The sequence below is a fragment of the Anguilla rostrata genome, chromosome 5 (assembly GCF_018555375.3).
Source record: "Anguilla rostrata isolate EN2019 chromosome 5, ASM1855537v3, whole genome shotgun sequence".
In the NCBI taxonomy this organism is placed as follows: domain Eukaryota; kingdom Metazoa; phylum Chordata; class Actinopteri; order Anguilliformes; family Anguillidae; genus Anguilla; species Anguilla rostrata.
In genome coordinates, this window is record NC_057937.1 from 48,187,294 (window position 1) to 48,201,852 (window position 14,559).

Genomic DNA, 14,559 nt, shown 5'->3' on the forward strand with positions numbered 1-14,559 from the left:
CTTTTCAACACACAAATGGCTAATCTAAGGCAATAAAACCACGATGAGTGATACAAACACCAAAGGCAAGAGCAAATAAAAAAGGAATTCACTGCGAAGCAGAAAAGCAGGTTTTTTGCAGTTTGGAAAGTGCTAAGTGAAGGAGGACTGGTGACTGGCGCTTACCTGGGTGGTTTGGAACAGCAGTGCCATGCCTCCCTCCGCCACCAGGGCATCCCGCCCAGCAGCTGTCTTGGCGGCAGAGTGCAGGCAGTGGAGCAGTGCCCTGCGGATGGGAACGTGGGCATTCCCTCTGTCTTTGAGTTGCCAGTCCTCATATAGCTTCAGCAGGCAGGAGACGTAACCCTTGGAGACCGCAGAATTGCTGTTGGACTCTTGAGAGGGAAAGCCAATGAAATGCCTTCAACTTCTATTCATCAGACTTGTATCTGTGCTCTCCTTTATTTGCAGCCATATATGAATCAAAGTAAGTAACAATTTTTCGAAACTGGTAATGCATGCAGGTATTCCACGGAGTGAGCCCTTGAGAATGAAGGGCTTTTAAAGTTTAAGGATCAGGATTTTTTAGAGCATGTGAAGTTCATGGATTTTAACTTCAAAGAAAAAAGCATCCCAGAAGTTTCAAAAAAAAAAAAAAAAAAACTATTCTGCCTTGTCTTATAAATATTTTGTAGCTATCACTCTTATGTTCTACACTGAAATGTACAAAACAGTATTAGCTGCGTACGTTCCTTTTTTCAAAGTGTGCCATTTCTCACTCTTGGCACTTTATTATTATTATTTAGTCAGCACATATTCATCATTAACTTTTAAATCCATTAATCCCTGAAAGTATCCAAATAATTAATATGAGTTCAAAATGCTTTTTTTAAATGTTTATTTGGCAATACATTTTGCATTAATTAAAATGTTAGGTGCCTTATCTTCAAAATAAATAAATAACTTGATCTTTTGAATTAGCCTCTTGTGTTTTTACTCTCCCGGACTGAGTAAATATTTATGCAGGCAGCTGTATTAGTCATTCATATTTATATTGATATTGCCCCTTTGTTACTGTGTCATGCTTCACTGAGAATTTTATTAGAGAAATGTAATAAGAGAAATGTAATAAATGCCTATCTCACGTTATGCCCACACAGTGAAATAAACAACAAACCCGGCTGATACACAGGAAAGGTGATGTGAGGCACTACATTATTCACTGTCAATGCAGTGTGGATTTGCACGATAAAGCAGGGGGAAAATTATAAAATTCTGCATGGGGTTCTGCGGTGAGGTTGACTAACAGTCTGAATATATTGCACATTTAATTTCAAAAATTATTACACAATCACAAACACACACACACACTTCTCATTAGCATGCTAAATGATACTTATAACTGTTTGCACTGCCCTTTTCTAATTACATTGAATGTATCTGAGCTTCGTATTGTATGCTGCATCACATTGTGCAAGATACATTAAATGCTACATTAAACTTGTCCCAAATACTTTTATCCATGGAGCAGCTTACATTTACATTACATTTAAAAAATGGGTACCACCAACAAGCAGTAACCGCTGCAGGAAAACAGCATGTGTTCTCTCAGCCTGCAAGCCCAGAGGAAGCTGTGCTCTTCTGAGCTATGGACCTCACCCAATGTCTCATACTGGACCCAGTGATCCTGAAGCAGAGCCAAAGGCAGGCACTCACAGGTAGTGCCACACAACCACACTACAGATTAGCCTAATCAATGCCCCTCTTAACAGCATCTGGTGGAGACAGTGCCACTCAGCTCCCACCCAACGACCTCATTACTGTCCCAAGAAAAAAAAAAAAAAATCCACTACTCTGACAGAAGCACTTTGGGGCAGACGTTTGTTTGCACAAACCTACAATGTTGGACCAAAAAAAAAGTGGCTTTGGAGTGGAGCCAGCCTGTGCCTGTGTACTGCTGTTGATAAGGATCCAGTGAGGCTCTCTAAGAACAGAGACACACATCTTGCTAATAAAGCCGTTCACTGAATTAATTACACCGTAAATTAATCTGTACTTCCTTCATGTTTTACTATGGCACATGACCATCGTGCTAACCTAAAGCAAATAATTTGGAGTTTGTGCTTATGTAATCACACATATATCAATGTTTGTTTTATGAGCATGGTAAAAAAAAAAGGTTGGTTCTACTTTATAAATAAATATGCATGTAAGAATGTAAAATCACACGCTGGACGGGCCCTCTCGGTCAGTGTGTTTGCGTATGATCAGCTGCACTGTGGGAGTGTGCGTGCAGTCCTGAACCCGAGAGAGTCCCGTCTCTCTCCGCCTGGCTCTCAGCATGAGGGCAGGGGCTCTGAGGCAGCGCACAATGTGAGCTCCAGGCTCTGCCTCACAGATACAGCTTACTGAAATATTCATGCCTGCAATGGGTTTCAGCCAGCACTCCTGGGGATCCTCTTCGAAAAAAATATATTCTGTCGCCAGCTAAAGCAGGAGGCATGCAACTATAATAACAATAATAATAATAATAATCATTATTATTATTATTATTATACAATATTTTTATTATAAAGTGGTGTAGTCCTACTGTATACAAGGCTGGACCCCATTTACGGTGTTTTCAGGAAATTGTGATTGATGCTGCTCGCTGAGCCACAGCAGAACATATCATAAAAACACTATTCGCCAGCACAAAAAATATTCAGTTTCATTTTCCCTCCCTATGAAGATGGAATCCAGATTGCATCAATCCCACATGCCCAAGCCCTATGTGGTGGTTGAACACACTAATCATGCCAAATCAACATACAGTAAAAAAAAAAAATGTATTTCATTTAGAAAATACACGTATGATCTTGGAGAACAGAACTGCGCCTTACAGTAATTTCCCCTTTTATCACACAGTTGAGTAAAATAAGTTCTTATAAAAAAATAATTCAATATGCTTAATGTTTTCAAATTAATATTCCTGCTCCCCTACAAGATAGGTATTTCAGGATCAATGAAATACATTCAGGTGTGGCTGTAACACACAACATTGATTGAGTAAAATATCCACTTCTGAAAAAAGATTGGATTCAGGTGTGAAATGCATGCGAGGTGCATCCTTATGCCTTATTTCTCAGCAGCACAAGATTGATATCAAACAACGTACCCCGCAAGACAAAATGCGGAAGGAACACAGTCAATGTTTGATGGCTATCAACAGAATGAATCAAACAGTGTTGTGAAGAAATGATAAATGAATCACAAATACCATTCCCCACACACTTTGACCAAAAACAATTGACTATACACGCTATGTTGAATGGGACTACCGTGGACTCTATATTATCATTCAGCCTTGTTCCTTCTAAAAAGACTCTTGAAAGAGCATAGAGATGCTCACAAGAATAACTACCAGGCACTGCACTGCATTAACAGGTGCACCAGCTGAACTTACAATAAGTCATAGAGCCACACTGCCATCTGTAGGAGGCTAGAGTATCATCATAAACTGGCTGTTGCAAATACTAATTCTGCATAATTTACTACACCCATTTATGAAAAGCAAAGCATACTATTTTTTCCTTTATGCAAATATCAAATTGATCTGTAAGTTAATATCATTTCATTTAGAGAAAATTTAATTTGAATATTAAAAGGTTCAAGACTGTCTCAACAAAACGTGTGTGTGCATGTGTGTACACTTGAGCATGTTCGTAAACATGTGCAATGATGACAAATGCAACAAGAATATGAAAGACACATATTTCACCAAGAGCTGTAACAAGTGTTTCTCATTTCAAAATAAACATGACCAATTTCTACTGGTTGAATCAATAGTATTGCCAGTGCAAAATGAAATGTGCACAAGAAATGAGGTGCAATACAAGATGGAATCGATCAGTAAACAGAATATCTAATAAATTCTTGAATAAAGACTTGCAGCATTTGACCATCCATTTGACATTTTATGCCGAACTCAATGCCATTGAAGAACTAGCACACACATTTAATAATTGGTATAGTTGATGTGGTAGAATGTTTTTTGTTGCATTTATTTTTAATTTAGCATCTGAAAATTTCAGTCAGGATGTAAACTCTTGCCCTTAACACTTACACCAACCCTTAGCCTCAAACATAACCCAGCATTCAAACACTACTGCAATTATAGTAAAGAATCAGCAGAGCCCAATCCCTGAACATGACTTCTTAAGACATCTCCAGACTTTGTGCAGGGTGCCTGACACAGTTCTGGGAGACTATGCTTCCTGTTGCTTTTAATTGTCATAAGCAATGACAATTAAAGTCCAGGGGTACTTAGACGGTGAACACATGATCACAGAGGATGTCCTCTAGTCGCCATTGGCAGACCAGTGGCACAGAGCCAGACCCCACAGAGAGGCAGACCCACGCGCAGACATCATCACAAGGTGAGACGCCACCAGGCGTATTTGTGCCACGCGTCCCCCCGGAGCATCCTAGAGTACCGCGTTCCCAAAAGCGGCCTCTCACGGTGTGCCTTTTTCCCTGGGGTCCCAGCCCCGCCCACCCCCGCACGCAGGCATCGCATTGTGCAGTGCTGGGGCGGAGGGCTGAAGACGAGTGTTCCAATGACAATTTACGAGACTAATGATCCCTTTACAATCTGCAGTGAGTTGAAACAGAAGGGGATTGAGAGCTAACACTGAAGAGTTTTAATCAAGCATGTGCCAGGCCAAACTGTAGCCAAGTAACAGGATGACTATGGCATATCAAAGACATTTATATACATTTTATTTGCTCAAGCACACAGACTTTCTGAGTATTCATTATACCCAAGAAAAACCATGTTCTGTGTTAAATTATTCATTTTTGTTGACTGTAAGACTACTTCTGAAACTACTACACCATTGCGGTTTCATTTGTGAAACTGCACCATCGCATAAAGTTATACAAACCTCCAGCATGAATATGAATTCCCAAAATTCTTGTATAATGTATTTTATACTAGAGAAACATATGGCCAAGAATTCAAAATGCAGAGTGCAGAAGAGAACAGAGGAAAAAGGACTTACTCGAATGCAATATTGCCCCTAGTGTATCTACGGCTGCCCTGTAAAAAAGCAAAACAAAAAGGAATTTAAATACTTATAGAGCACGTTCATTTCACATCACCACCTATATTCTAACTGTACACAATGATGCTTGAGGCTTCCCAGGTTAATGTTACAATTCAACACAAAGCACAATTTTCACTGTTCATAAACGTGAAAGGACTGAAAAAACCAATTCATTAACAAAGATAATAATGTGAAACTCCAAACATATATAGTTTTAAAAAATGTATATTAAACATATATGTTCTACTGCAGATAGGTCTATGTTACAACTAATTACAAAGGTGCAATACCCTATTTCTAAGCCCTAGTTTCTTCATATATTCAAAGAGCTGGTAACTATACTGGAAACCATGTTATTGGCTTTAATCTGAATTTGTGGAAAGACCACTTTGATTATGCCTTTGTTTGACACAAAATAAAGCTGACCACTGCTATGGGCATCTGGGGGTCTTTTAACAGATGATTCCACAGTATCATACCTGTACCCTGAAAATAATCCATGTGGCAAAAAAAAAGGAATCATTTAAACACACTTGCCACACATACTGTAGGGTAATAAAGTAATTTCAAAGTGCTGCTCTTGCAGACAGATCAATAATGTCGCGTGCAGAGATTTTCAGTAAGTATCACAATACTCATCTTCATGGGAGCACTCATCTTTGAAAGCGGCCCTTGGTGACATACAGTAGTCTGTTAGTAACCAAGTTCAATTTTTAACAGTGTCCCAGATAAGGTGCACATACCACTCATTGCTCTCCAATAATAATGTAAAGTGTGCATAAAGATTTTCATAGTTAATGGGAAAGTGTAAGTGTGCACACAGGAGCACATTGTTCACATGATTAACAGTCCACTTATCGATTCTAGGCCCTTCCGCAGTCTGACTTATTATCTAACCCGACACCCTAATTCCATGACGTGCTAAGCATTTATGCAAATACCCATTACTCCTTATTTGCGGGATGAATACTGATGAATACTTCTCAGGCAATTACTTTACAAGCGTGTGAACGCCGTTGGCTACCGTAGATATATATATATTTTTTTTTTTTTTCTATTACTTTTCTTTGAAATTATGATGGCTAACAGACATGTGGTTCATCTGGAAAGGAAAAAAAATGTTGCATGGTGGAGATGTCTGTTTGACATGTTGTCTTTACAAATACAGTACACCCAAAAGTGTGTAGGTTAAGCATACTCTATTTTAACACCAGAGGTTAATCCTGTAATCATCAAGCTTATTTTGTTACAACCATATAACCACAAGCAGTGCTACAAAATATCAAATCGCAGCAAAATAACATGCTTGTAAGATCACCAGGGTACCAGCTTGGGAGAGGCTGCGCTGTAATTAGATAACCGACAGCCTCCCTCTATATATTTTCAGTTATCGGTTGGTAGATATGGAATCGGTCCAATTTCCCAGCAGTCATCAGGGAGTATAAGCCTTCTTATCAATTTAGTGCAGTTTTCCTAACAACCGTGTGATTAATGCAAAGAAAGAAAACAGTTCTAAACAGACCACACGTGGCCTAATCAGCGGCACTTAATGTATGTTTACTTTTGCTTAAAAAACAGCCCTTTGGGCTGCAGAGGTTACATTGAAATTTGAATTAATCTGTTATAAGTACTGCACATGTATTTTAATAGATTAAAGGCAGAAAACCAGTTCACAGAGTATAATTAAATACAGTGTTATACCTCCTCTCTAACGCAGACACACACACACACACACACACAAACACACAAACACACACACATTTTAACAATGCTACAAATAAAAGTATTAAAATGGCAAATTTTTAATTTGATGAAATGAACATCACTAACCACCCAGAAGTTTAATTATTTTTTATGTTGAATAACAATACCTTGCAAGGATATTTTGGAAATGTTTCTTGTGCGTGTGTGCATGTGTGCGTGAGTTTGTGTCTTTGCGTGTGTTGTGAGTGTGTTTTCGTGTGTGTGTGTGTGAATGTGTTATTGACAGTTCTCCTGTTATAGACTTCAAATTTACTTCAAAATTCAGTTTTGCTGTAATCGCATTAGTGTTTGAACACTTCAAAAGTGTTTCTCTAGGACAGTGAAATCCAGGGACAGGGTTTGGTTGGATGCTAAAAGCATTTATGAATCATATTGGTAAGGGATATTCACTGGCTACATGCCTGGTCTGTCCATCAAATTGCTTTCTCTGAGATTCAATTTCTCATGATGGTTGACTTTCCAGAAGATTTGTAATTTTTATACATTCCTATAAATGAAATTGCATTTTAAGATAAAACAGTGTATCACAACAACGCTATAAGAGCATGAAGTTATTGAAGGGAATTCAAGGATAAATTCATATAATCGCAAGATGTCACCTAGTATGGCACCAAGTAATACATTGTATTTGTAATATACAGTATGTGTCATTAGTTGCTGTGTTCTGTTACATTTTGAGCTGGCAAAAATAATAATAAATAATAACTGTAATGCAAGTAATCCGCTTTTTGTAAACGTATTGGTTGGATGTGATATCGTCTTCATTTTTGCTTATAGCACAATGTTCTTTAATTCTTGATAATATACATTGTTTACACTACTAGTTATTTATTGAAACAGCTCAGACTGAGTTACCACAATTCCCCAGCCCAGGGTTCAAACCACACAGTAAGAATCACAGTCTAACTCTTTTGCATCTGTCAGTGGGGGCTAAAGCACGTCAGCTCCTAAGGCTGGAGGGAAAGGGTACATGAGACTGGCACAACAATATCGAGTAAAAGCAGCACCCGGCTGGCCTGCGTCAACAGACACTCAAGCCCATCCACAAAACCCTGTCCAGCTGTCGTAATCACACAGCAGTTACACCGCAAGGGTCAGTGCAGGTCAAGCACTGTTTACCGGTTCCTCTGCAATAACTGCCACTTAAAGAAAAAGCTATGCAGGAGAGCAGTGCAGTGACAATCCTTCTTCAAAGGCAAAAATACAGAATTGGTACGTTCAGGTGAGTGTGTGTGTGTGTGTGTGTGTGTGTGTGTGTGTGTGTTTGTGCGGGTGTTTGCGCCACACTAAAAATACACATCTGCAAAGCGTGATTAACCACATCCAAAGTCAAAAGAGATCCACGCTTGACATGGTAAAAAAGGATCTTGCAACTTTTACCCCCCACTGTTTTCCAACTCCATTAAACTTGAATAACCTACTTTCCTTTAAATGAGCTCTGGGAAGTTCTGATAAATGCAAGTTCATGTCTGTCCTGGCCCAGAGGACTCTTGCTCCAAGGAACACATTTTAATGAAAAATCCGAGGCAAGCACAACTTATGCAAATTATACAATTTGTGCAGAAGAGATAAAGTTCAGCTATTTCATAGACTAATTTCAAAATTGTACATCATAACTTGTTTGCATGGAACTACTATACTTCGTTTAAAATACCAGAGCCTCCAACGAAAAACTTGAGCATGCCTGCAACAAATTAAAAATAATATTATGTAAGAGTGCACATACTAATATGGATCTTAGCTTTAAACATGTATGCTGCTAAAATGCAGAACTGGTAGGGTATTGAGATCTAAAAAACAAAAATTCAGGGTTTGAGTTCTTCCCTTAAAAGCCATTTTCCCTTAACAATATGATGTGACCCACTGATTCTCCAGGGATAATTTTCTAGCTTGAGGAAGATTTCTAAGTCTAATTCTACAAAGGAGAAAAAAACAGGAATAAAACAAGAAAATGACCCCTCTGGGACTTTAGACAAATATGGTTAAAGCTAGTTAAAACTAGTTTGAAAACCAAACAAATACATGCAATAGTCCCAATGGAGCTTGTTAGTCCAGTTGTAAATGCAAAATGAATCATCGTCCAAGTAATGTCCAGCATTTCTAGAGCGCAATAGTAAGTAGTCCTATACTACAGTACTGGCTGAGGCTAAGGCATACCTCCAGAGCAACAAGTGACAAATCAACATGATTTATGATACTTACTTCACCATGTGTATATGCTTTGTCGTATGAGGGGATATCAGCTTAAATACAATATCCAGGCCTCTGTTTTTGCCAATCAGTGCAGCGGTGGAAACTAAAAGAGAAAGGATAAGGGAGAGCACACATTAGCTCCAAACAAAACCAAACATCATTTTTGCCCCTGGAGAATTCTGAAATGAGACAGTACATTCATTCTTTAGTACAAACAGAGGAGGTCCTAACAAGAGAACAAAAACTTTTCATAAATCTACAAGTACTTCAATTTGAACTACAAAGAAGAATTTAGAGTTCTACATTATTGTCCCATCATTCATGAGAAATGTATTGCTCAAATTGAGCCAAATTTCCGAATTCAGCATACACATGTGTATTTCATATTAACATTTGATATTTTCATCTGAAATTGATATACTATGGTAAATATAAAAATTGAGGTCTTTTATAAATGTGATAGATTCAAATTTCATCAAGTTGTATCATTAAAAAATGTATGCTGTAATTGACCATACAGCATTATTATAATTGGTAATTAAGTATTCTATACTGACATTACATTCAATGCACCCCTATCTCCAAAATAAAGGTTCTTAAACAAAAGACAAGTTAATTCATGAGCAGGATGACCAGCTTATCTCTCCATTCTCTGCGGCTGGGACAATTTTTATGCTTTGAAACATTAATAACAATGTTTGTAAAGGGAAAAATGTTTTTGATTAAAATGTGGGTACAGACAAACTTCTGTTTTTTCTCTCTTAGACTGGAATGGTTTTTCACGTTATCTCATTTTCCAAATACAAAGATGCCTTTGGTACATTTGATTTTCACCATTGTGCAGCTGTATACTGCTCTGTGAGTAAGCCTGTTAAATCCAACAAACAACAAAACACTTATTTGGGGGTTAAACAGGGTTCTCACCAGAGGAGCAGAAGACCCGAAGGACCCAGAGACAGGCCGTCGCCCTCCTGGCGCATTTCAGATTCTGCTGCAGTAGATCCAGGGTGAGAAGCACTGCCCCCACTTCCTTTGCTTTCTGACCAATCCTTCTGTCTGAAATAAAATGAGCTGCCAGTGAGCGGAACATTGGCCCAAAAACCAAAAACATTAGGGTTAAACAGGACAGATGCAGCACTTTCTCTCAAGTGCTGGGCCCCTGCTATATTTACAGGGCTGTCTGGAACAGATTTCCATAATCATCTCAGGGATTTATTGAGTGACTTGTTGAGTTATTTTGCATTTGTGAGGGTTTAGTAGCTATGGCAACCAATTTTGCACCATTTTCTGAAGCAAGGTGCAAGACTGAAAACTGATGCAGGTAACCACAATAAAGTGCAAACCATGCAAACAATGAATTCACTTTAAAATGGCACTTACAGTCATCTGTAATATAAAAATGACCTTCAACATTAAAAGTGATCTGTGTCTATGTGCTCCAGCCACTTTTGATAATCTTTGGACCCTTTTCAATTGCCCGGCCATTCAGTGTTTAAAATGGCAAGAGGAGATTCTGTAACGGTTTATAGGAATAGGGCTTTAAATATCCAAGACGACTCAGCAATATAAGTTGGAAGACAGCATACTAAGACAGAAGGGGAGGGTTTCTCTCACACAGTCAACAGCAAAGCCCACAGAAACAGGCCAGACACAGCTGTCTCAGAAAAGACACAAAAACTTCCCCATTTCCACAGTTACATGTTGAGACATTATGAAGTATTGCAGTAACTATGCACCTCTGCTGTTTAACTTTAGCTTCCACATCTCTCAAAAATTGTTATTGGAACTATAACTAAATAACAGAGAGAATGGTAGATCACATTTGTACTGTTTCTTTAATTTTTATGTCTTTTAACATGACCCAAGAGTAAATGCACACTGCTTTAAAAATAACCAAGCCGTGCCATGAGGAGAGAAGTGGCTTTTCTTGCATTTGATCCTTTGAGGTAGCCACTCTGATTCTGTAACTTACTCAGTGACTCTTTACTAGGAGTGTATTTTATTTTGCATTAAATATCTTCAATTTTTCACACAACCTGGCTTAAGATTTTTTGATCGCTCTATCAGTAGCCAAGCTCTTGTATTCCAAGAACTGTTATGCTAGGCTTTTGCAGTGCTATAAATAACGGAGTGACAGGCCACAGTCTAATGATGACAGCCGCAAAAAGTGGTATTTGGCTATGTCAAAATACAGGAAGCTGGTATTGGTAAGTCACTACAGTTTTCTGCTGCAGCTAGAAAAACAACATGGCTGTTTGAAATGAAGGTTGGCAGGGAGGCACCAGAACATCCTTCCTCTCATAAAAAGGCCCAGTTAAGAATACACTCCAGTATTGGCAGGTGAGACTAGTTTACTCTCTGAGACAGATAGCAAGACCATGTGCCCCAGAGCTTTCAATCCATAAACCACGCTGATTTCACATTCTACCCTCACTCATACCTTACAATATAAAAGCTGAATCCATCACACCCTGATCTCACCAGATCTAATATAAAACTGTTTCAATGATTACTTCTGAAACTTCATGCCATTGCATGCCATACATTGCCAGCATTTTATATACAGGGAAAGAGAAGTACTGTGAGTCATGATGATCCAGCCCAAGGGACCAATAAACATATGCTACCGTATGTCAACTTGTACTGGAAATTAGCATGCATATGCTTATTAGCATTCAAACAGCAAACAAAATGGCATAATTCTTATTTTTAAAAAATGCATAGACATTATTTTCAATTCCTGAAGTTTCAGAAGGTTAAAATATTCAGCATGGATTGTTCTTTTTCTTTTTCACAGAAGGATAAACGTGTGGATGGCAAGTAGTGATTTTGAAATAATGAATGTATTTTGATTAGCCACAGGAAAGGGTCACAGCGTGTCACGACCCTGAGCTCTCTTTTAATGTCTTGGCTCCGCCGCACCACCATGCGAGGTACCCCTCTGCCTCCATCTGCTGCTCACCTCGGTGGCCCACTTTGGCCAGGAGATGCAGCAATGGAAGCAGGACAGTGTAATTGGGAGTGGGGACTCTGGCCACTTTCACCAGCGCACCAAGGAGGGCCTCGCTCCCTCCTTTAGAAATCATGTAGTGAATCCGTCTGTCAGTTCCTGGAAAACAAAACCACGACTGGTGAGGCAGCCCACATGAGTTTCAAAGGGCATTGATCCAATCAGAATTCTGACACGGCATACGGCTGGCAATATACCACTACGATAATTACCAAATGCAATAACAGTCTTTGTCAACCATGTAGTGTGTGTTACCTTTGTTTTTGTCTTTAATTATACCTGAAGCAGTTGCAAGCAACTAAATTAAAGAAGCTGTGTGAAATGCTTCCAGAGAAAAAAACTGTTCATTGGTAGTTACATTGGTTGTTACCAAAGCCGACAACTCCATTGACTCTTATGAGACCAAAAATTCCACAACAATGGCGGATCTCTACGGCTCTGGATAAAACAGTATTGACGGTTTTTCTGGAAGCATTTCACACGCACTCTGCTGATTTTTACTACCGCATCAGGTATAATTAAAATGAAAAAGACCGAAAGAAAGGCAATAGAGATAAAATACACCCGTTAATTCCTCAGCTGTGCATTGCGAAGCCGTTATGCGCTTTTAAAAAGTAAGTTGCTAACAAGTCGCTATATTGAAACTACAACAACGGTTCCAATTCCGGGCAACCGCTGCTCACGTTTTCATATTAGCCCGCCTGCACGCGACAGCCGTTGTAGTTTCATTATAGCAACTTGTTAGCAACTTACTTTTTTAAAGCACATAACTGCTTCGAAATCCACGGTTGAGACATCAATGGTTGCAATGTATCTCGTAGAACAAAGCGTGAAACTCTCTAAGGCTTACGTTAACCATAGACCTTATTTTCGGCAGAAAACGAAATCCCTATTGGGGGAAAAACATTGGAAATTTGACGAGGGAGTCAAAATGCGAACTTACTTTCGGGTTTTCGGACTACAAACTGTCGCAGTATATCACCCAGCTCAACTGTGGCGTGTATTGACGTATCAAATTGACACAGCATATCAAAATGCAGTTAAATGAAAGACGCAATTCATGTCAAGCCCAAGTCTTGCCCCCCCCCCCCCCCCCCCCAAAAAAAAAACAATTATTTAAACGTTCTTTAATTAATTAGTAAATAGTTGCACAGTCGCTACGGTTAATTGACCATCTTTGTATGAGTATTTAAAAGAACAAAAACACAGTAGTAGGAAAAATGAGTACAATCATTTTATTTTATCTTTGGATGTACTTTAGCAATCTACAGGACTTTTTCCAGGAATAAATTTTAAAGTTAATTAAACCACTTCTCCTCATTTATATTTATATATTTATAGTTTGGGGAAATTATTATTGGGGTAAATATTAAAATATACTGCTGAGGTCACTCACCAGCTGACAGCAGCTCATCCAACACGTTGAGGATATTGAGGGTGCTTTCGGCATCAACAGATTCCTGTGTTAAATAAAAAAATGTGTTCATTAAAAAAAAAAAAAAAATACAGTCACCCTGTAAAATGGTGTGACCTGTTCTTGTGATACAAAACATTATGGGTTTTTACAATATAGAAAATGTTCATGTTTTACACCACAAACTATAATAATAATGGTCCAGCTATGTTGTAAACTAGTCCAGATGAATCAGCTACTTTCATTCCACAAGAAGGCATTTTAAAGACAACTTTGCAACAAAAAAAAAAGAAGTCTTACGAATGCATCTTCCTGTTCTTGTCACATGTTGACACTGAATGGTTTTATAACTCATCACTCAACTCTAAATCACTGTGGGGAAAAAAGCATCTAAATATTTAAAATGTAATGTAATACATATGACAAATAGCATGGCTAGATCTAGATAAATCAGACAAAAAGACAGTCCTATCTTAGTTCTGAATTTCAATTTGAGATACCTATGTTAGGTAATGCCAAATACAAAAGCTAGAGAATAAGAAACGACAAGGGATGCTATTAACAAAATAAATCAATTCTGAAACGGTTTGAAATTTGAGACTGCTTAAACGAGGACAATTGCCCTTATTTTAATCTAAATTCACCAAAATGAACCTATATGCACCCATCTTGCCATTGAATCGTGCCATTGCCTTCTCTATCAAGTTCGCAGTTTAATGTGAAAATAAAATAATAATGGTAGTATCACATGAATATTTTAAACTGGTCAGCAATTCTGCCCTGTGGAAGAATCAGCCTAGAGGCCCACTCAAGTCTGGGAGAAGGATTCTGCTGAAATGGTATTTAAATGCACAGCATTATGATGAATGCATACTCTGTTGAATTGAGCGACTACTGAGTCTGTCAAGGCAAGGCAAGTCAGCACAAAACACTGCAGTAAATATGAGCACCTGGAAGGGGGCCGACTTTAAAAACAAGAGCTGATAGCCTGTCAGTTGAGGGGTGGAAGAGACCTGGTCAAGAAGGGAGCCCCAGAAAGGCTTAACTCACATACAGTACAACCAAAGAGATAAGAGCCCCCACACAGTCACTGACAAGAGTGACTCAAGAGA

General features: G+C 38.6%; 1 protein-coding gene across 3 annotated transcripts in view; it reads right to left on the minus strand.

Annotated features, from left to right (window-relative positions):
* The window catches only part of LOC135255503 (cytosolic carboxypeptidase 4-like), a 168,695-nt gene that overhangs the window by 86,951 nt on the left and 67,185 nt on the right, over nucleotides 1–14,559 (minus strand). For all 3 annotated transcript variants that reach the window (XM_064336755.1, XM_064336754.1, XM_064336756.1), the window contains 6 exons: nucleotides 13,430–13,493; nucleotides 11,986–12,132; nucleotides 9,948–10,079; nucleotides 9,033–9,126; nucleotides 5,022–5,059; nucleotides 166–374 (listed from right to left, as the gene is read on the minus strand). In XM_064336755.1, coding sequence (XP_064192825.1) covers nucleotides 166–374; nucleotides 5,022–5,059; nucleotides 9,033–9,126; nucleotides 9,948–10,079; nucleotides 11,986–12,109 — 597 coding nt within the window. In that variant the 5' untranslated portion in view covers nucleotides 12,110–12,132; nucleotides 13,430–13,493. The remainder of the gene's footprint in view (nucleotides 1–165; nucleotides 375–5,021; nucleotides 5,060–9,032; nucleotides 9,127–9,947; nucleotides 10,080–11,985; nucleotides 12,133–13,429; nucleotides 13,494–14,559) is intronic.